The sequence below is a fragment of the Natrix helvetica genome, assembly GCF_964273705.1.
Source record: "Natrix helvetica genome assembly, chromosome: Z".
Classification (NCBI taxonomy): domain Eukaryota; kingdom Metazoa; phylum Chordata; class Lepidosauria; order Squamata; family Natricidae; genus Natrix; species Natrix helvetica.
The window spans coordinates 9,453,913-9,476,175 of NC_138554.1; the positions used below are offsets into that span (position 1 = coordinate 9,453,913).

General features: G+C 44.6%; 2 protein-coding genes across 2 annotated transcripts; both read left to right on the forward strand.

The window, feature by feature from the left end:
• Positions 1-7,230: 7,230 nt before the first annotated feature.
• On the forward strand, positions 7,231-7,639 carry LOC309381684 (histone H4). The gene has a single exon (XM_081932953.1). It carries the CDS (start codon positions 7,269-7,271, stop codon positions 7,578-7,580), a length of 312 nt encoding a protein of 103 aa, XP_081789079.1. The 5' UTR covers positions 7,231-7,268; the 3' UTR covers positions 7,581-7,639.
• A 1,032-nt stretch (positions 7,640-8,671) lies between these two features.
• LOC309381893 (histone H2B 7-like) lies at positions 8,672-9,167 on the forward strand. Its single transcript, XM_081933208.1, has one exon. The coding sequence runs from the start codon at positions 8,720-8,722 to the stop codon at positions 9,098-9,100; it is 381 nt and encodes a 126-aa protein (XP_081789334.1). The 5' UTR covers positions 8,672-8,719; the 3' UTR covers positions 9,101-9,167.
• The last annotated feature ends 13,096 nt before the right edge of the window (positions 9,168-22,263 follow it).

The window sequence follows — 22,263 nt, forward strand, 5'->3', positions numbered from 1 at the left end:
GCAGATAGTCCAAACGAACAGACACTGCTAGAATACGTGGATTTTCTTAACTACTAATTCGAACGGTTGTTTCCTGCAAATGTCCCCTCCCAACGCCTCACCTATAATCTCTCTTGGGAGGGGCCAATCCACAACCACCTGTGCTTAATCATCTTCTGTGAGTCTGCCTACGGAGTTGCTGCTTCTATTTCTCAGCTCTTCTCAATCTAGCATCAGGGACAAACTGCCTTTGATCCTCCCCACTGCTCCATGCCTCAGGCGCCTCCTGGTGGCCAAACAGCCTCTCTGGTCCCTGCTCTGAGTCTGAAACCTGCACAGGGTCCTCCACATCGTCCAAGGCAGACTCATATGGTTCCTCGCTATCCGAGTCCATCAGCAGCTCAACCGGATCCTGCTGGGCCACAACAATTTCTAATGTTGGATTTTTCCCCTTACCGGAGAGAGCCCCCTTGTGGAGTACTGTTTAGTTTACTTTATTGTCATTGCACCTTGTACAACAAAATTAAACGCGATCTTCAGTGTACAACGATAGTTCAGGTTATGGTTGTTAAGGAATCGTGCAGTCATTAAGCACAACATCAGGTAGTGGCTGGCTTCCTCGTTGACTTGACTTAGTGGAAGCTGGCAGTGAAGATCACAAGTGGTGATGAATGTGACTGAGGGAAGTTGTGACCATTGTGTGCTGGTTGCCAAGTGCCCCAATCCTGAGCCTATGACTGTGAGGACACTGCGACAGCCACAACTTCAAGGACCGGCCATGAGTCTTCTTGAGCACTGTTGTAACTTGGAATGGTTGCTGAACAAGAAGTCACTAAGTGAGGACTACCTGTATAGTCAAAAGCCCTTCTCTGTCTTTCATAGTGGACAATTGTGCATACCCCTGACGACAATTGGACCAACCACTTGGTGAGCTCCGTAGTACCCTGGGGTCGCTGGCCAGCTGGCAAAACCATGTCTTCATGCTTTTTGAAAGAATGGTGGGGCGGGGGGGGGGGGGACAACCTTATTTCTGCAAGGATGGGGATATCTTCAATTCCTCTCAGCTTAAAAAGTCGAGCAAAGTCAACGAGGAAGCTGAGATTCCCCTTAACAACCGTGTTACTAACTTGAAAAGAATAGATAACATCATCTCTTTCTCTTCTTTCATCCTTTCTTCTGTTCTACTGTGAAGCTGTTACCATGGCAACACTGCCGCTGTACAGTAGAAGCCATTTTACGGCAGTACAGTAGAAGCCATTTGAAGGCACAACAGGCTGCATCTTAACAGAACACCCACCCTTAGGGGTGTCTTACCCCCACAGTATTTGTTTCCAGAGACTAAGTCATCTGTGTACCAAGTTTGGTTGAAATTGCTTGAGGCGTTCCAGAGTTATGCTGGAACATACATACATATTAAATAAATGAAATTAAATTAAATACATAGCTGCTCACCTTATAGCTAACTCTGGACGGGTGTGTGTCCCAATTGAAACTCGTAAAGCAGCATAAAAATCATTAAAACTATAAAAAAGCAACGTTGAAAATAATAAAAACCTGGTGCTAAGTCAGACTTCTGATGTGTAACAACCTCATGTTATTCCAAGCTGGGTCTGCAAAGCTTTACGTAAAGACAGGAAGGTAAGAGGCCTGCCAAATTTTGGGGAGAGGGGGCAGAGGTATTCCATAGGGCAGGGGCTGCTGCTGAAGAGGCAGGCTTCCTAGCTCCCATCAGATGACAATATTTGGGAGAAAGGACTCGGAGTATGCCCTCCACCCTATTTTGACCCTACCAGGATGGGTCCTTAGAGAAAGTTGATTCCACCGATTGCCCTGACTCCGATGTTGGCTACGCTTGGGCTAATGTTGGCTTAATCAGCAGCAAATGAGCTTGTAAGGAAAGTTGATAGACCAAGGATCAGGGGTGGGTTCCGAATCCCGTCGCAACCGGTACGCTGCGACGGGGCTGGGCGTTCACCACGGGCACACACACTGCACACGCTTGCGCACCCACCGCCCTGCAACACTCCAGCTGTTCAGTGGAGGTTGCACATGCGCCGTACACAGCGTACCGGTTGCGACGGGATTCGGAACCCACCACTGATCCTTGGTGTATCAACTTTCCTTACAAGTTGCACAAATGGCAACTATCTCAAATAGAGGTAAGGAACGAGGGCGGGCAGGCAGGCTCTTCAAAGCACAGTTCCGGTACAGTGGCCGCTGCTCCCAGCTGCCACCGGTACGCCCGTACTGGGGCGTACCGGCCCGAACCCACCACTGCCGAGGATAGATCCATGGCGAGGTGGAAGAGATGCTATTTCCAAGAGTACCCACAGAAAAGAGACAACTACAAGTTTTCTACCTGTTTACACCTCGCAAAAGTTTTCCTGGGGCAGGAGTGAGCAAACTGTGGCTCTTTCATCCCTCTGCTGCGGCGCCCTGTCGTTCAAAATAGGCGTCACAACTGCCAATGTGCGACACCCTCCAGGACGTGATTTATTGAGCTCTTTGACCCCGGAAGGCCAACCATGGATAAATCCAAGAAAAGGAAAGTTTTAGAAGAAAACAGAACGTTTAATTCAACTACATATGCTAGTTTTGTGGCTGCTCAGGAAATAGTCAGGCGTGGGAACAATTTTGTGGCTCCCTGTGTTTTCTTTTCTGTGGGAAACGGGTCCAAATGACTTTGAGTGTTTAAGATTGCTGACCCCTGTCCTGGGGCATCCGAATTGGGCAGGGAAAGAGTCCCTGTAAATATCCAGATATTCGGCCATGTATGGGGTTATTAACACTCCAAAGAAGCACTTTGAATTGCACTGCTAATGGGGAAGCCAGCACAGAATCCCCCCAAAACCCTGTTGTACGGGTAAAGTCCTCGATTTACAACAGGTTTTGTTTTAGTGACCATTTGAAGTTGTACGACATCACTGAGAAAAGTGACTTGCGACCATTTTTCACACAACCATTGCAGCATTCCTGTGGTCGTGTGATCAAAATTGAGAGGCTTGGCCACTCGACATGGACTTGTGACGGTTGCAACGTCCCGGAGTCGAGCAAAGTCAATGAGGAAGCCGAGATTCCCCTTAACAACCGCGTTACTAACTTGAATCACTGCCATGATTCACTTCACTGTGGTGGGAAAGGTCACCCAACGAGGCAAAACTCAAAACATGTTTTAGGCTCAATTGTGGTCATAAGTCAAGGACCCCATGTAATGTGTGAAATGTATCTTCCAACATCCAGCCAGCCGTCTTCTGGACCAATTAAAAGCTTCTACGATAGTCTTCCAAGGCAGCTCTGCCTCCATTGCAGGAGTTTGACTTGAGTGTTCTGGGGTCCCAAGAGCCTGAAGCAAACTCCTGGTCCCGACAAAAATCCCTTTTATTAATTGACTGTGAATTCTGCTCATTCACCTCCAGCAGAGTCTTTCAAGGGAGGATTTACAGTCACAGACCTTAGCTGGCTTGGAGAGCTGCCAGGCCGATATCTGCAAAACTTGGCAAGGAGTCTCGGAGAGTCACAAACCAATGAAGCGAACTAATTGTCTCCTGCAAGCTCCACTCCCCTTTCGCTCCTCTTTTCTTTCCTCTGGGAGGGGCCATTGACCATCCACCTGTGGCCTTACTCCCAAGTCGACCCCTGTTCTTTAGCTGTTCCCTTCGCCTGGCAACTCTGTGCATGCGCACACTGGGAACAGGCTCCAGCTGTTCCTCTGCCTCACTGATGTCTGACTTCGAAGGCAGCTGATAACTGTCAGACGGCCCTGGCCCCATCTCTGCCTCAGACACTGGAAAAGGAGATTGGTCACAGGAAGGATGAGAAGCCAGATTCACTTAACAATGTTGTTACTAATTGAATAACCGTTGGCGATCCACTTAACAAATACCTTGCTTAACAACAGAAAGGTGTGGCTCAATTGTGGTCATACATCAAGGACTACGGGACCTGTACATTGAGACGTCTCTGTGGCTTAGGTTAACTGTTGAACACCACCATCTTGGTGATAACATGCTTAAAATGAAAGGTGCATTTTATGAAAATGGTAAAAGGCAAGGGAGATAGGACCAAGTCTTTGTGACACCCTACAAGCCATCAATTCTGGCTGATCCCCTCATCAGCACTCTTGATCACCTGCTAAGGAAGGAGCACAAGAACCACCAATCTTGTATCCATAATTGTTGTGGCCTGTCGGCCGCTGGACCCTCCAGCAGCCGAATCAGAGGAGGAGGAGGAGGCATGAAAATCAGGGTCAGCATCAAGGCAACCTGAGGGCTCCAAGGGGGAAGAGGGATTGGAGCTGGCAGAGAGAAAGGTGAGGGAGGGAGAGGGAGAGTTATAGGCGGAGCCTGGGGCATTCGTCAGGCCTCAGATGGAGAGTCAACAGCCCCCAGGTCTAGATGTGGCTGATGAGGAAGAGGAGGAACAGCTGGGTCCAGTGCCTGAATGCGCAGAAGGCAGAGGAGAGGAGAGCAGTGGAAATCTACGGGCCGATCCTTGGGAAGGAAGAGCCACGTTGCTATCGAAGCCCCACCTTAGCTCTGGGGATAAAAGGCAGGGGGCCGAAATGAATAAGTGTGGCAGACACTCCCTGCCAGATGTGAAGTTCCCAGAAGACGGCCTAATTAATTTACGGGCCTCCAGACATAGCTCAAAGGAAATCCAATCATTTATTAGGATCGACATTCTGGCGAGGACTCCGGTGGAACCAAAACTGCTTCCGCTTAATTGCGTTTGAACTTTACCCCTGTAATCCCCTCCCTTCTGTCCTGCGTCATAATTCATATTCTCCAACTAGGCTGTAGACATGAGATCCGACTCCAGCCGAAGGCATACATAGAATTCCCCCCCCCCCTCAATGCCAGCCTGATAATAGTCACGGCAACGCTTTAGAAGTTGATATCCGGCTCCCCTCACTTCCCGAAAGCGATCTGAGTGACACAAAGACAATTTGAGTACAGGTATGTAACTTAAGGATGTGTCCCTCCCCCAGGCTTGCTTGGATTTTCTGCATGGAATTTGGCTATGAGGCGATCAGCCTGGATATTTCTGCTTTTCACCCAAGATCCCTCCGATAATGGGTAGCTCTTCCACTTGATTAAGTATTGGAGTTGTCTCCTGTGCCACCTTGAATCGAGGATAGGTTGAACTTCATAAAGGGTTTGGTTCCCTATGATCATAGGGCCCGGGGGTTCCCGGGGTAGCGGTCTCAAAGTGGATCCGATCCCAGGTTTTAGGAGGCTACTATGAAATGCTGGGTGTATCTTCCCCAACAATCGAGGTAGTTTCAATTGCACCATGACTGGGTTGATGATCTTTACCAGTGACGTGCGGTGAGGTTTATGGCTGGTGAGGCTGATGACGTTATCAGCGCGAGCCGCGGTCCCCTTCATGTTGACTCAGTAAGGCGGGGAATGGGACCACGTGTGCAGGAGGCTGAGGCTGCCTCAACCTCCTGCACACGTGGTCCCATTCCCCTCCTTCCTGACTCCTGAGTCAACATGAAGGGGACCACGGAGCGTGCTCCGTGGGACCGCAGCTCATGCTCCGCGGTCCCCTTCATGTTGACTTAGGAAGGCAGGGAATGGGACCACGTGTGCAGGAGGGAGGCTGAGGCTAGAGTGCAAAATGGTAGTGGGTTAATCCTATTATATCCTGAAGGGTCATGTTTTAATCCCTTCACCCTGGAGAGGAAGGTCTTTTGCCTTGTAGATAGTGTTGGAAGAAAGATCCTTCTGGGTTCAGTTCCAAGTGGAGAAAAAGACACTGGATTCATGGAGGCTGATTGGAAAGATGGTTTTAATGGTGGACGGGATCACATGCCTTGAAGTATTGAGAGATGCTGAGAATGCCTGAGTTTTATACCCTCTCTAGGCTTTTGAATTTCAATTGCCATGCAGGGGCAACTTTGTAGGTTATCCTGAGTCCCAGGCTTGGTTGAGCCTTGCTGGGTCATGTAATCTTACCAGATGCCATGTGATGAGATGGGCAGAGGGCTAATCCTATCATGTCCTGAGGGCCATGTCTTAATCCCATCACTCTGGAAGGGGGAGGCAGGGAGTTGCAGGAAGCTGCTTTGTCTTTAAAAACATGTTTCTCCTTTTCTCATCCAGGGAAATATAATATTCTGCCTTTTGAATATTTCCCAGAATACTTCATTCTTCTAGGGGGGGGGGGTGGTTGGATGCTTACTTCCTACAATAGGCTGGGCTAATCTTTCTCAAAGGGCACAAAATATCTGTTGGGGGAGGAAGCTGGGGCTAAATTTCTGTCTCCTGTAAGATTTCTCTTCTAGTGGAAATATTTTATCCTAGCTTTTTAAATACTTCTCAAAATATTTCATTCCTCTAAGAGCTTCCCACAATCGCCATCTGTCTCAGACAGTTTGGCAATAAGTCAAATGTATGGAGTTTCACATTCATTTCAGCTCTAGTATGTTTATCTATAAATGAGCCATTTTTCATTTCCCTGACTTCTACCGCGGAAATGCCTTTTCCTTCCTTACTGATTGTCCCAAAATTATCCGGTCTCTATTTGAATGGCTAGCAGAAAGGTTCATTCTGCAGCTGTCAAATTCCATACATCAAGGCTAAGAAGTTTCGCTTCTGAGTTCATACATCTCTAGCTACGCGTCCAAATGTTTGGTCTTTATTGTTCCCCCCAAATCAATGTTTGATAAGCTATTTTAGACCATCCGTTTACGAGTATAGGGGGGGGGGGGAGAGTATATACTGTATAATAAAAGGGCTCCAAACGGGAAATCAATGGGATTATTTCCATCTCACCTTAATTTCTTAATAAATCCATTAATTTCTGCCGGGCTAAATTTTACATCCAACACCTTGGGGTTTGCTAATTCAAACACGGGGGGAATAAATACTTTTAACAGAACAATTTCACTGAGAAGCGGTCCACAAAGAATAAAAATGCAAATATAAACGTTCTATCGAATTAAGCTTTAGTATTTATATTTATATAGATGCTAAAGCTTAATTTATATAGTTTAGAAGATTGTAACCTATATCAGAAACGCTCCCGGGAAGCTAACAATGGCGCCGATGAGCCTTTCTCGGCTTGAAGTTTAATCACACGCTGATTGGCTAGTTTGAAAGGCGCAGCGCCGCATGGATTGGATAGCCTTTATTATGCAAAATAACAATGGCACTAGATGAGCTTCCAAGTTTTCCCTCTGGTCGGATTCATCGCTATATAAACTGTCCACCCGCTCACTGCTGAGCGCTTTTTCTCTGAGCTTGGTACAGGTGTGTAGTCCATTTTCTCTCTCTCTCGCCGAGATGTCTGGTCGCGGAAAAGGAGGCAAAGGCTTGGGAAAAGGAGGAGCCAAAAGGCACCGAAAAGTCCTTCGCGACAATATCCAGGGCATCACTAAGCCAGCTATCCGCCGCCTGGCTCGCCGTGGAGGCGTGAAACGTATTTCGGGTCTGATCTACGAGGAGACTCGCGGCGTCCTGAAGGTCTTCCTGGAGAACGTGATTCGCGACGCCGTCACCTACACCGAACACGCCAAGAGGAAGACGGTCACCGCCATGGACGTGGTCTACGCTTTGAAACGCCAGGGCCGCACCCTCTACGGCTTCGGCGGTTAAAACCTTCCAACATTTATTTCTAAACTTAACAACAAAAAAAGGCCCTTTTAAGGGCCAATCACATTTTCCTTAAAAAAGCTGTTGGTCACCATTTAAATTTCGAAAGGAAACTCGGCTGTTAGGGGTGAATAATTAAAGATACTAAAATAAAGGGACAAATTCAGTGCAGTCTATATGCTGTCAGCTTTCTACATTATGGATGCTTTACTCTGGTTTCTATACGGCTGTTCGCGTCGTTTCTCGGCGTCTGAATCTTAATTGACCCGTGCTGGGGAAAAAACGCTTGGGTGCTCAAATTTAATTATTTTGTAAGGACATTTCTGGGCTAACTTAAACGTTTTTTTAAAAAAAAAACTAGAGGGGTTAAATGATAATCCGGCAGCGGGGATTCCTTTCCTACGAGACGCTGTGTTTTGCAAAACTCAAGCGAATGGTGGCTGCACGATCACCAACGTGGCATCGAAGGTAGTTTAATGTAACGTAGCTAGGTTTAAAGATTTAGGATGAACAGAGATTGAAAAGCAAAACATTGATTAGGCGAAGTACCCCTGCCGAAACCCGGGATCGAACCAGGGACCTTTAGATCTTCAGTCTAACGCTCTCCCAACTGAGCTATTTCGGCTCCTTGGAAATCGTCCCTTTTCCCTTGACGTCTTAACACTTTATTTGTTTTGGTCTTAGAACTATTTATCAGGTTGATTTAATTGGAGGATAATTATCTGAAATAATTCGTATATAACCGATTGTCCAAGGATGCCCACGGGAAGAAAATGGGGGGGGGGAGGCGTTTAAAATCTTTCAGCATTTTCTGCAAAGGAAAAAAATCAAAACAGGTAAAAGGTATTTACGACTACGAGATTTGTACTTGGGCTTTTTAGCCAATAAGCAGCCGCGCTTCTCAAAATGGGCCAACGAGACGTTCCAGCTGAAAAGCACCAATGGGAACGCCGAGGCTCGATAAAAATTCAAACTTCGAGTCTTCTCTTCCAATAGCGTAAAGGGAGGGCGCTTTTCCGCCAATCGCGGCTGGGGATTTTGAAACCGCTCATTTGCATACGCGCTCTATAAATACAGGAAAGGTGTGTCCTTGCTTTTCATTTATCTCATCGTTCTTACGTGGAGGTGTTTTGCTGACCAGGATGCCCGAGCCGGCTAAATCTGCCCCAGTGCCCAAGAAGGGCTCCAAGAAAGCCATCACCAAGACGCAGAAGAAAGGGGACAAGAAGCGCAAGAAGAGCCGCAAGGAGAGCTACTCCATCTACGTCTACAAGGTCCTCAAGCAGGTCCACCCCGACACCGGCATCTCCTCCAAGGCCATGAGCATCATGAACTCCTTCGTCAACGACATCTTCGAGCGCATCGCCGCCGAGGCTTCCCGCCTGGCTCACTACAACAAGCGCTCCACCATCACCTCCCGCGAGGTTCAGACGGCCGTCCGCCTCCTCCTGCCCGGGGAGCTGGCCAAGCACGCCGTCTCCGAGGGCACCAAGGCCGTCACCAAGTACACCAGCTCCAAGTAGCTTCTCTCTTCCCGCCGCCGTCCCCGAATTCCCATTTATTGCACCAAAGGCTCTTTTAAGAGCCACCCACTTTCTCAAGAAAAAGAGCCACTTCACTTGAAAATAAGTTTTTAGACGCCGGTTTGCAAAAAGGTTGCGTGGTATGTATAAAAAAAGCATCTTTCTCACTATATAATTGCAATGAAAAATAGACTGAGCCATCCAGTTGAACAGAATAGGATAGGATAACGAGTTGGAAGGGACCTTGGAGGTCTTCTAGTTCAGCCCCCCCCCCTCGCTCAGACAGGAAACCCTCCTTCACTTGAAAAAAAGTTTTAAAATGCCAGTTTGCAAAATCGTGAAGGTTTTATTGCCTTGTCTAGCAAGCAAAGCATTCCTAGGGAACTCTTGAATCCGTAGGATAACACTATTAGCTGCCTTATATATAGAACAGAATAACAGTTGGAAGGGACTTCGGAGGTCGTCTAGTCCAACCCCCTGCTTAGGCAGGAAACCCTACACCACTTCAAACAAAGGGTTATCCAACATCTTAAAACTTTCAGAGTTCATAATTTCTGCAGGTAAGTTGTTCCACTGATTCATTGTTCTGTTAGGAAATGTCTCCTTAGTTCTAAGTTGCTTCTCTCCTTGATTAGTTCCCACCCATTGCTTCTTATACTACCCTCAGGTGCCTTGGAGAATAGTTTGACTCCCTCTTCTTTGGGGCAATCCTTGAGATATTGGAACACTGCTATCATGTCTCCCCTGGTCCTTCTTTTCATTAAACTAGACCTACCCAGTTCCTGCAACCGTTCTTCATGTGTTTTAGTCTCCAGTCCCCTAATCATCTTCGTTGCTCTTCTCTGCACTCTTTCTAGAGTCTCCACATCTGTTTTACATCGTGGCAACCAGAACTGATTGCCGTATTCCAACTGTGGCCTTACCAAGGCATTATAAAGTGGTATTAACCCTTCACGTGATCTTGATTCTCTCCCTCTGTTGATGCAGCCTAGAACTGTGTTGGCTTTTTTGGCAGCTGCTGTAAAGTAAAAAATAAATAAAAATGTAAATTCGACTGTAGCAAATTCTTCCACTTGGCTGTTCCCCAATAGTCTCGTTGGCCAAAAAAAAAAAAAAAAAAAAACCAGGCATAATTAACCAGGATAGCCATGGAACAGTCTGTCTTTGAAAGGTAGATACGGTGCTTTAAATCTAAGGGAATGCAAAAGAGCAGGCATTAGGCTTTGCTTTTGTGTTCTTAAGTGCAATTCTTGAAACATTTGCTCATGGGGGAGCCAGAAACATCTTGCCAATTGATTTTTTAACAGGGTTTAATTTACAGGGAAGTTACAAATTTAAAGGGACCTCTCAAGTCTATGTAGGTCCACAATCATCCTGGTTTGTATAGTATAGCCTTTATTGTCATTGTACATCATGTATACAATGACATTGGTTATGCCCCAAAGGTGCTTTTTCTGGAGGCAACTGGACTTCGGTTTTTTCTTTGGAAGACGTTTTGCTTCTCATCCAAGAAGCTTCTTCAGCTCTGACAGGATATGGAAGGATTTATATACCTTGCAGACAGCTGGTCATTTGCATCCTTTTTAGATGGCCGTTGAAGCCCTTGGGGGTTTATCTTTGTCCTCAGGGTCACCTGAGTGGTGCCAATGGTTCCTGTAATCTGCAATTTTTCCTTTGGAAATCCATTCTTACGTTCCCTGTGAGTCCCTTGGACTGTATGACAATCAAACCGGTCAGTCCTAGAGGAGATCAACCCTGGCTGCTCTTTAGAGGGCCAGATCCTGAAGAGGAAACTCAAATACTTTGGCCGCCTAATGAGAAGGAAGGATTCCCTGGAGAAGAGATTAATGCTGGGAAAGATTGAAGGCAAAAGAAGAACAAGGCCTCAGAGAATGAGGTGGCTGGATGGAGTCACTGAAGCAGCCAGCGTGAGCTTAAATAGACTCCAGAGAATGGTAGAGAACAGGAAGGCTTGGAGGAACATTGTCCTTGGGGTTGCAATGAGTTGGACATGACTTCACAACAACAACAACTTCCATTTAAAGGGTAATGGCTAAAAGTCTTTCCATTCCCCATTATCTTGTCAGAGCTGAAGAAGCTTCTTGGATGGGAAGGGAGACATCTTCAGAAAAAAAACATTGAGAAAGTCCAGTTGCCTCCTGAAAAAGCATATTTGGGACACCCATGACCTTGGTTGGGTAACTGAGAATAACATCCTGGTTAGGGCTGGCCCAAAGGTGCTTTTCTTTAAATGATAAATGGACTTTCTTAGCTTTTTCTTGAAGAAAACTTGGGCTTCTCTTCCAAGAAGGTTAAGAAAGTGGTGGGGAATGGAAGGATTTAGTCTACATTTAGTAAGGTTCTACATTTAGGCAACAAAAACAAAATGCACAGGTACAGTATAGGTGGTACCTTGCTCAACAGTAGTAACTTTGAGTGGGATCTTGAGTCCTTAGTGGGCAATCATTTAAATATGAGCCAGCAGTGTGTAGCAACTGCCAAAAAAGCCAACACATTTCTAGGCTGCATCAACAGAGGGATAGAATCAAGATCACGTGAAGTGTTAATACCACTTTATAAGGCCTTGGTAAGGCCACACTTGGAATCCTGCATTCAGTTTTGGTTGCATGATGTAGAAAAGATGTGGAGACTCTAGAAAGAGAGCAGAGAAGAGCAACAAAGGATTAGGGGACTGGAGGCTAAAACATGTGATTGCAGGAACTGGGTATGTCTTGTTTAATGAAAAGAAGGACCAGGGGAGACATGATAGCAGTCTTCCAATATCTCACGGGCTGCCACAAAGAAGAGGGAGTCAAACTATTCTCCAAGGCACCTGAGGGTAGAACAAGAAGCAATGGGTGGAAACTAATCAAGGAGAGAAGCAACTTAGAACTGAGGAGAAATTTCCTGACAGTTAGAACAAGTAATCAGTGGAAGAGAAGTTGCCTCCAGAAGTTGTGAATGCCCCAACACTGGAAGTCTTTAAGAAGATGTTGGATAGCCATTTGTCTGAAATGGTATAGGGTTTCCTGCCTAGGCAGGGGGTTGGACTAGAAGACCTCCAAGGTCCCTTCCAACTCTGCTATTGTATTGTATTGTATTGTTCTCAGTCAGTCTGTCCTTAATAGTCTTGAGAGTTGTTGAAAGCAGGGTGGGGGGGTTAATCTGCGGCCACAGAGTCATCTGAATCAGATTGCAAATGGGTGTGGACCCATTTTGGGATTGCTGAAAGGGCTGCGTTGTAAGTGGGTGGTGTCATGTCCCTCCCCTTCTGTTAAAGGAGGGCTGTTTAGTTTTAGCACAGAAGGCCTCTTTGACTCCTCTTTCAAACCGGTAGTCCTTTCTGTCTAGACTTCAAAACAGGCAATATTCCCCATCACTCCGTTCAGTGGTAGGTTTCAATTTTTTTTAGAACCTCTTCTGTAGGTGTGGCCTGCTTTGGGGGAGTGACTTGCTGGCCATGTGACCAGGTGGGAGTGGTTTGCCAGCCATGTGACTGGGTGGGCATGGCCAACTTGAAAAATGTGGTAAAACTCACTTAACAACGCTTTTGCTTAGCAACCAAAATGTTGGCTCAGAAACTCTGGCATTTGAAGCATGCAAGTCTTAAAGCTGTCAAGTTACAAGACCCTTGCACCCCTAACCCTTTAGAAAAAAAACACCCCAGGGGTGTTCAAACTTGACAGCTTTAAGACTTGTGGACTTCAACTCCCAGAATTCCTCCTCTCGCTCTTCATCTTGATGATGTGTGGACAGACGGGGGGAGGGAGCTGGAACCGGTTCTAAACGGCACTGTAGATTTGTGGAACCTCTTCTATAGAAGAGGTTAGAACTGGCAGGAACCCACCCCTGACTCCATTAGACCTGAAGAAGCTTCTTGGATGAGAAGTGAAATGTCTTCCATCAGAAGAAAGCTGGAAAAGGGACCCTCCTAGGGAGGTCTTCTAGTCTAACCCCCTGCTCAAGCAAGAAAGACCCTATGCCTGTGATGGCAAACCTATGGCACGCCTGCTGAAAGTGCCACGCCGAGCCATCCCTCCGGGCACGCCAGTTGCTCTTTGCGCTGGCCGATTTTTCTTCATACACGTGGGAGCACCGCAAACTGGAAGAACAGCTCCCTGGCACGCATGTGCAGGCCGGGAAGCTGAGCTTCCAGTTTCCGGTGCGCAGATGCACGCTGGCCAGCTGGTCTTCATGCATGCATGCGCACCAGAAGCTAGAATGGAAGCTCAGCTTGCCAGCACTTGCATATGTGCCAAGAAGCTGCTCCTGCGCGCCAGAGAGCTGCTCTTCTGGTGCTCCCCCTCAAATGCTCTCACACTCCTATTTTGGGACTTGGTTTCGCCAACACTGCCCTACACCACATCAGACAAGTTCAGTCTCTTTAAAAACCTCCAATGATGAAGCAACCACTGCTTCTGAAGGCAAGCTCTTTCCATTGTTCTCCGTGTTAGGAAGTTTCTCCTTAGTTCTAGATTGGTTTTTTCCTTGATTAGTTTCCACCTATTGCTTCTTTCCTCCCCTACAGGTGCTTTGGAAAATAAATTGACCCCCCCCTTCTTTGTGGCAGTCCCCAAATACTGGAATACTGCCCTCAAGTCACCCCTAAGTCCTTCTTTTCACTACCAGTTCCTGCAACCGTTGTTCAGTTGTTTTAGTCTCCAGACCTTTAATCATCTTAGTTGCTCTTCTTTGGGCTTTTTCCAAAGTCTCAACATCTTTTTTTGTAATGGGTGGAGACACAATGCAGTATTCCAGATGTCTTCGACAACAAAAAAACAGAAACAAAACTCCTGTTGCCCTTTGGAGTAAAGCCCCTTTGACACTTCCTAATGTTTGATATGAAAAAGATCAAAGGGAATACGGTTTTAACTTAGGAAGTTCGGAGTTGGATAAGATACTTATGGGAACGGAGGAAAAAACCAATGAAGAAACTATAGAGCTACCTACTAAGAACTAGGTTAGAAGAAGTGGTTAAAGAGACAATGGTAAGGACTTGGGCAAGGAATTTTGAGTTAGAAAAGTGGCAACAACTCTGGGAAAGGAACTATAAATTAACCAAAGGTGTTGTTGTTGTTTTTCAAGAGGCAACTGGACTTTCTTTTTTCTTTTCTTTTGAAGACTTTTCACTTCTCATCCAAGAAGCTTCTTCAGCTCTGACAGGATAGCCGCCTCCTGGAAGAAAAAGCACCTTTGGGGACAATCCCGAGAATCCCTACAGGCTTTTAGCTATACAATTTGGGATGAAGACAATCTGTTGAAGAAATCTCCATCTGGGTTCAGTTCCAAGTGGGAAGAAAGAGACTGGAAACATGGAGGCTGGTTGGAAAGATGGTTTATAGGTGGACAGGACCACATGGGTTTGAGTTCCTGGGCAGCTGACCACATGGAGAGAGGGAGAGAGGGAGAGAGGGAGAGGGAGAGAGAGGGAGAGGGAGAGAGAGGGAGAGGGAGAGAGAGGGAGAGAGAGAGAGAGAGATGATAGATAGATAGATAGATTGATTGATTGATAGATAGATTGATTGATAGATTGATAGATTGATAGATTGATAGATTGATAGATTGATAGATTGATAGATTGATAGATTGATTTATAGCCTCTCTTGGGCCTTGCCCTTGAGCTTCCTGTTCCTGGGCAAGAAATGAATTCTATTGGTGTCCGTCAGACTCCCATGGGGTTAGGCAGGGGTCATAGCTAACTTTTGAGGTTGTATGAATTAAGTTTGATTGAGGCCTGGACTCTCTGAGATGATGTAATGTATCCTGAGATAGTGTTGGGCCATCCCATTTGTGTCTTAATGGCTTTCCTGGTTTGGATCCTGAGTGATCCTACCATTCTACCTAATTCTGCTTTGGTTCAAAATATCCTGGCCTCAGTTTAGTATCTAGTTGGGAGCAAGGAACTGGGGCTCTAGGTTTGCTTCCAAGAGCATGGTTCTCAATTTTTCATCCAGGGAAATAAAATATACTGCCTTTTTAATATTTCCTAAAACATTTCATTCTTCTGTAGGACGTGAGCACCTACCCCCTCTCCTAGAGAAATGAAATACACTGAGAAACATAGAACATTATTTTTTCCTCTGGATAAGAAATGGAGAAACCTGTTTTTAGGCAGGAAACAGGCTCACTCTTAATAGCCCCCACCTTGGTCAATGGGCCATTAAAAAGCCTGAGATTTTATAAGCAAAGAGTTGCTAAGAGGAGTCCATATAAAGTTGATTAAGGAGATGATAAGAGGACTGACACCACAAACGGCAGAAGATATGAGACTGTTTTGCTACTGGAAAGATACAGGTTGATAGATGGAAGAGTATAATTTAAAACTAGTTAAACCTAGTGAAATTTAGTGACAATATAGTTAAATAAATAATTGATAATGATAATAATGTATACAATGTGTTGTGTTATGATAAGCAATAACTGGATATGAATATTGAATGGTACCGATGAAAGGAAGATTAGAAGCCCTTTTGGATTATATATATAAAGGTTAATAAAAAAAAGAATTAAATTAAATTCAGTTAAGTCTTGATTATTAGGGGGGAAATGATATGATACAGGATATAGTCAAATAAAGGAGGGATAATGATAACAATGTATATATATGTATGGGTACAACATAAGGAAATGGAAAGAAGGATTAGAAAACCTTGTTATTAAATATTATGGATGTTTAGCTAGAATAGGACATAAGGATTTAGTGTTATTTGAGGATTTTAGAAATAGTAAATGAAATGGCAGTATGTGGTTATGTATTAAATCTTGGTATATTTTATGTTGAAGGACGTTTAAACAATTATAGTCAAATGAAAATGGAGCCATGATGATGGTAACATGTATAAATATCTGAGTTAAAATACTTGAGTTAATATGAGTTATGTTTGTTGACTGTGGAAGAGATGCACGAAAGCCTTTCTGTAACCAACTGATACACTTTCTACAGTATGTAAAGAAGGATGTGTTGTGTTTGTTTTGAAAATAAAAAATAAAAAACGTTTATATATTTAAAAAAACCTGAGCTAGTCTACTCTACATAACAAAGGTAGGATTAGCCTTCCGCAGAAACTCACCACATGGCAACGGGGAAGTCAACCAAGCTTGGGACTCAAAAAAAAAAAAAAAAAACCACAACCTCTCAAAGTTAGATAAGACTCCCTGCCCCCGGGAGACTTCTAGGAGGGGGGCAGATGCTAACTTTCTACAACCCTTGGAATGGGGTGAGATCACACGCGTATTGCATTATGGCAGCGCTGTCAGCACGCAGCGACAAAAAATTTAGCCGTCACTGTTCTAAAAGGAGGCCAATGACCAGCTGTCTGCAAGGAATATAAAACCCTCCATTCCCCCACTATCCTGTCAGAACTGAAGAAGCTTCTTGGAGGAGAAGCGAAACATCTTCAAAAGAAAAGAAAAACAAAGTCCAGTTGCCTCCTGAAAAAGAACCTTTGGCTTGCCTGGGTTGTTTTTTTAATTTAATATTTTTTAAATGCAAATAATACAAACATAGACATGCACATCTAAATAAAAGAAAGAAAGGAAGGAAGGAAGGAAGAAAGAAGGAAGGAAAGAAGGAAGGAAAGAAGGAAGGAAGAAAAGAAGGAAAGAAAGAAAGAAGGAAAGAAAGAAAGAAGGAAAGAAAGAACGAACTCTTAAAGAGCAGCAAAAAAGTGAAAATAAGGTTAATTTCCCCAAGTTAGAATTATGGCTTTAAATAGGTGACTTATATTTCCCCCAAAGGGCAACGCTTAAGTGTTATTGTACTTACCTATTTCACGCGGGCAATGAGATGCTTGCTTAAAAAATATTTTAAATTCATGTTTAATATTTGATATTGGAAGGAAAACCATCCGTTCTCTGTTTGGAGTGAGCGAAAGAATTCAGGAAGTCAAAGGGAGTCATTTAGAACTCGTTCTCAGCCCATTCCTCGTTAGTATAGTGGTAAGTATCCCCGCCTGTCACGCGGGAGACCGGGGTTCGATTCCCCGACGGGGAGAGGCGAATTTTTTCCCCCTCCAATTATCTTTTGCAAAATTCAACGCAGCCAAAAGCAGCGCCTTTCTCCGAGGATCTAACCTTGCATGAAAGGTTTTGGAAGATGTGATCTCGAATAGGGGAGGAAAACTGCAGGACCCTCCATTAAAGAGGTTTTATAGCAACGGGGGGAATTCTGGGAGTTGAAGTCCAGACGCCTTAAAGTTGCTAAGAAGAAATTCTGCTCTATACTATAAAATAAAAATAAAATAAATAAAAATAGAATCTAAAATAAAAACATATAAAATAAAATCACTGTTTCTCTTTTCAGGGACAGTTTGTTATTAAATTACTGCCAGAAAAGAAAAGAAAATAGGCGGTGCCTTTATTTTTAATTCCTCGGCATTGGATTCGTTTGCTTTGAAGGTCACAATAGTGTCAGTTTTAATCCTCTTTCAAATCTTGGGTAAAAGTTCACGCTAAACGATCGCCCGTTTCTTCGTAAAGGTCTCTGTGGCGCAATCGGTTAGCGCGTTCGGCTGTTAACCGAAAGGTTGGTGGTTCGAGCCCACCCAGGGACGCTTCGAGTTTTTTTTATTCTTAGGAAAAATGCAAAAGATCAGAAATAGAACTGCTTATTATGATAAGTCCACTGGATTTCATTTTACCCTTCTCTGGTTTTAAAGCGATTATTCCAGCAACAGCTATATATATATTATTTGTAATATATATATATGTAATATATAATATGTGGTCCTGGTGTGTGTCTGTGGTCAGCTTTGAGAAACTGCAAGGGCCTTACCCGGGCTTCACGATGAAGCTATGTGATCGGGAAATGCAGAAGAAATCCGGTTCACTCCGGTTCAATCTGTTGGTTCAATGGTGGCCGGTGACTGAAACACATAAGGAAATATTGTACCTGCCGCCTTGAGTCCAAAAGCAGTTCCATAGTGGAAGGCGTAGACATGTTGGTGGGGTACCGACATTTACTACTGTTAGGAGCCCCAGACCGCTCCTGAGTGAAAGAGTGGAACATCTGCCAGTTTGAACTGAGGTAACGGAATGTGAGGCAACTGGCAGTCAGAACAGAGTTCTTTTCAGGTGGGGAGGGAGAGTAGAATTCCTTAGCCTCAGAGCGTGTTAATTACGGTATAAGAAATACTAATGATCTGATGGTCATTTCCAAAAATCCTTTCTTCGTGAACACCTAGAAGCTAAGAGGAATATATTTTGCCAAATTTCAAGTTTGTAGGCTTCCATCCTGAACGTTTCAAGATTTGCACCATAAAATAACGTCATTGTTGTCAGCCAACTTAATTGTTGTCTACCAACAATTAAGGCAGGGATGCAAACCTAGTTTGTTATTCAGCTGATTACTCAGATTCCATCCTATTCCTTCAGAGGAAGAATTCAAGCTGTTGTAAACACCCAGCTAATCATACTTTGGATGTGTATGGTGTGCATGCAGCCTACAAAGCTAACCACCAACTAATAAATGATAATCTCGGGTTACTATTATTTGAGGGAGGCTTGAGAGAGGAGGGGATTGCGTAGTAAATAGATTGAAAAAGGGTGTCGGAAGAAAAATCTATCTGGTTCAGTTCCAAGCTGGGAGAAAGGCTCTGGAAATAAGATGGAGGCTGATTAGAAGGAAAGTTTATGGAGGAGCAGAACCAGAACGTCGTTCTGGGGCTGCTGACAAATTAGCTTTATACAGTTTCTGAAACGCTGCTGGGAGTTGTGCAATGTAGTGAGAGCCCATGTCTTTTGCTCTTCTAATGGTGGTGGGTTAATCCTATTGTGCCCTAAAAGGTCAGTCCCTTACTTAGAATCTGGTTGGGGGAAGGATGTAAATTTTCATCCCGTCTCTGGAGGGGTTTTCTTTGTGAATAGGCTGGCCCTATTCATGGGCATTTGCGGTTGGCTATTAAGAAAAACTGGGGGCTGCTTTCTGCCTCTAAGAACATGTTTCTCCATTTCTCCTTTGGGGAAATATAATATTCTGTCGCTTTTAACAATTCCTCAAAATATTTCATTCTCTAGGTCAGGGGTGGGGCCTTTTCCCACAAGGAGAACATTTCCTATGCTTTCGCTCCATTTGTATTATATGGAGGGTGTGAATCAGTAATGGTACCCTACTATCTTCACTACCGGTTCGGTAGCAGGAGCGCGCACGCATCTGGGCATGCGCAGATGTTTGGGTGAACGGGTGGGGCCTCGCACCACCGCCACTACCAGTCCGCCCAAAGCAGGAAGCATATCACCTCTGGTGTGAATGAAGCTGCTGTACTCTAAATCTGTGTTTCTCAACCTTGGCAGTTTAAAGACAATTTTAGACAGACACTAAAGATAAGAGAAAAGGAAGATACAGAATATTTTCAAACATGGGACTTTTTTTTTTTACAAATGGTTGGGTAATAGAGATAGAAATTAGGAGCAGGAAAAGTATTATCGTGCAAGCAAATTGATTCAGACAATGCACTGTTCACAAAGCAGCTATGTATGTTAAATGAAAATGTATAAACTGTTTTTAAAAAAAGCCACATACTTGAGTAAAGTTGCCAGGATTGGGAGTACAGATAGTTCTTGACTTACAACGGTTTGTTTAGTGAGCGTTTAAAGCTACAAGGTGATTCGAAAAAGTGGCTTGTGGACCTTTTTTTCACACTCACAACTGTTGCTGCAACTCTATGGTGATCAAAATTCAGACATGTAGCCACCGACTCATATTTATGACTGTCGTGGGGGGGGGGGTCCTGTAAATCAGGGGTCACCAACCTTTCGGACCTCACTCCATTCATAATTTTAAATCCCACAGACCACTAATATGATCGGCTTAATGACTGGCTGGTTGGCTGGCTGTGGCTAGGTGGGTCATGTGACTGCGTGGGTGTGGCCAACTCCATGTCACTCACGTCAAGGGAAGCCTCGCCGGTCTCTACTTGCTCCTCCCCTCCAAGCCACTCCTCGCCTGCCCGCCCGGGCTCCTTAGGGCCCCAACAGGAAGCTAAGCAGCCACCCTGAGAAAGAGTTAGCAAAACAGGTGGCTCGGTTCAAATTGGATCTGACCGAAAAGGAGGCTCAGCAGAAGCACCTCACTGAGGACTAGGAGCATAGGCTTTCCAAGCAGAGGGAAGACCTGCGGGAGTGCAAAGCCAGGGACCGGCGCCTGGAAGCTCAGCGGGCTGAGATGGTCAGCCAGTTCCAGGCCATGATGCATTCCCACTGGAACAAGGCCCTCCGGCTCTTTGCCACCAGCGGCGCTTCCTTCCAGCCTTCGCCCAAAGCCTCACACCAGGAGGCTGAAGCAGACCCCAAGTCGGAATTTCTGCCCCCCGCCGACCCACACAAAAAGACCCCAAAGGGGGAGACTCTCTGCAGCAACACAAGCGTTCATTGCACGTATCCATCCCAGGGACCGTAGTTTGAGGAGCCCTGATTTAGTGCAATATAAAAAGTGCAAATACTTTTTCTGCGGAGCACCAAAATTTTCTCGCAGACCGCCAGTGGTCCACGGACCCCCAGTTGGTGACCCCCTGATGTAAATCACCTTTTGCACTCTTCAGAAAAGCAAAGTGAATGGGGAAGCCAGCTTCACTTAACAACTGTTGGAAGAAATGTCCTTCTGGGTTCGGCTCCAAGTGGGGAAAAAGACACTGGAGACATGGAGGCTGCTTGGAAAGATGGTTTTGATGGTGGACAGGACCGCATGGCTTGAGTCCTGAACAGAAAAGGTGATCACATGCTTCAATGTTGGTGGAGAAGAAGAGAAGGGCAGAGAAGAGAATATAATCTTTTTATAATCTGTTCTGCCCCACCTATCTGTTTCCTGTTCCTGTGTAAGAAATGTATTCTGATTGGTTGTCAGACTCCCATGGGCCCGTGCAAGGGCAACCCTCTAGGCTGAGTTTTGAATCCAGGTTTGATTGAGTTCAGATGCCATGTGGTCAGTTGAGTAAAGGCTTATATTATCATGCCTTCATTCCCATCCCCCTGGAGCTGAAGGGGAGAACTCGTTATTATGTAAAGTGGACTAGCTTGGCCTTCTTAATGGCCCATTGACAAAGTGGGGATGGGCTGGAAGCTGCAGGAATTTACTTTGTGTTTAAAATGTGTTTCTCCCTTTTTTCACATCCAGGAAAATATAATATTCTGCCTTTTCAATATTTCCTAGGATATTTCATTTTTCTGGGAGAGGGCTGGGTGATAACTTCCTACACAACCATGTTCCTAACAACGACTGTAGTGATTTACTTAACTGTGGAAAGGTGAGGGGTAAAATGGAGCAAAATTCAAACTGATTTCTCCCTTAGAAAAAAATACATTTGGGGCTCAGTTGTGGCCCTGAATCAAGGACTGTCTGTGACAGGATTAAACAATCTAAACTAATTTAAAAGGTAAACCCCGATTTCACATATAAAAGCCATCACTTGTTGTTTAGAAATTGAGAACTTTAAATTTAACATTTCATTTAGGAATTTAAAAATACGAGTTTGCATGCTCCTGTCTGTTTAGGAACTCCGAGTAGTAGACATTTATTACACATATCTAATCTGTCATTAGAAGTAAGGGGGGGATGAAAGAAAAAGAGGCAACTGGTTTATAAAAATAGCATCTACAATTTTCTGTGCCTTAAAGATAATGGAAGTAAGCCAGCTTTAGAGTCTGAAATTAAAAGCCTCACACAATTTAGCAGATTAAAAAAAGCTCACTTTTAAAGGGAGTTATTTCTGCCTTCTTTTAGAGTCTCTAAAAGCTAACTCTGACTTGAAAGAACATTTTTTTTAATAATTTGTTAAGGAGAAAACTAGAGACAACTGCCCACAAATCTAACCTTTGGGGGACCGGGAAATATTTCATGCTCTTGGTTTTTTGTTTTTTTTTAAAGCAAAGCTACTTTTGCTCATGAAAAAATGCTAAATTAAGCCAATGAATAACATGGATTTAATTACTGAGCTATTCTAAAGAACAGCATCTAAGGATTTGCAGGGTACTGCAAAAACGAAATGCTGACAGAGGGGGTTGGATCCTAAGCAACATTAAACAACTCAACACCAGCTTCCCCCACTCTCCTTTTCAGAAGGGAAACCAAGCATTTTTTTCCTACATACCAGCCTACTTGATAACTTTATGTAAAGATTGTGCTGATTGAACGCTGTTTGCATGATACAAGGATTTTGAGGACTTCCCAA

Excerpts from the sequence above, each read along its gene's own strand:
- LOC309381684 (XM_081932953.1), top strand. The coding sequence starts at position 7,269 with ATGTCTGGTCGCGGAAAAGGAGGCAAAGGCTTGGGAAAAGGAGGAGCC.
- LOC309381893 (XM_081933208.1), top strand. The coding sequence starts at position 8,720 with ATGCCCGAGCCGGCTAAATCTGCCCCAGTGCCCAAGAAGGGCTCCAAG.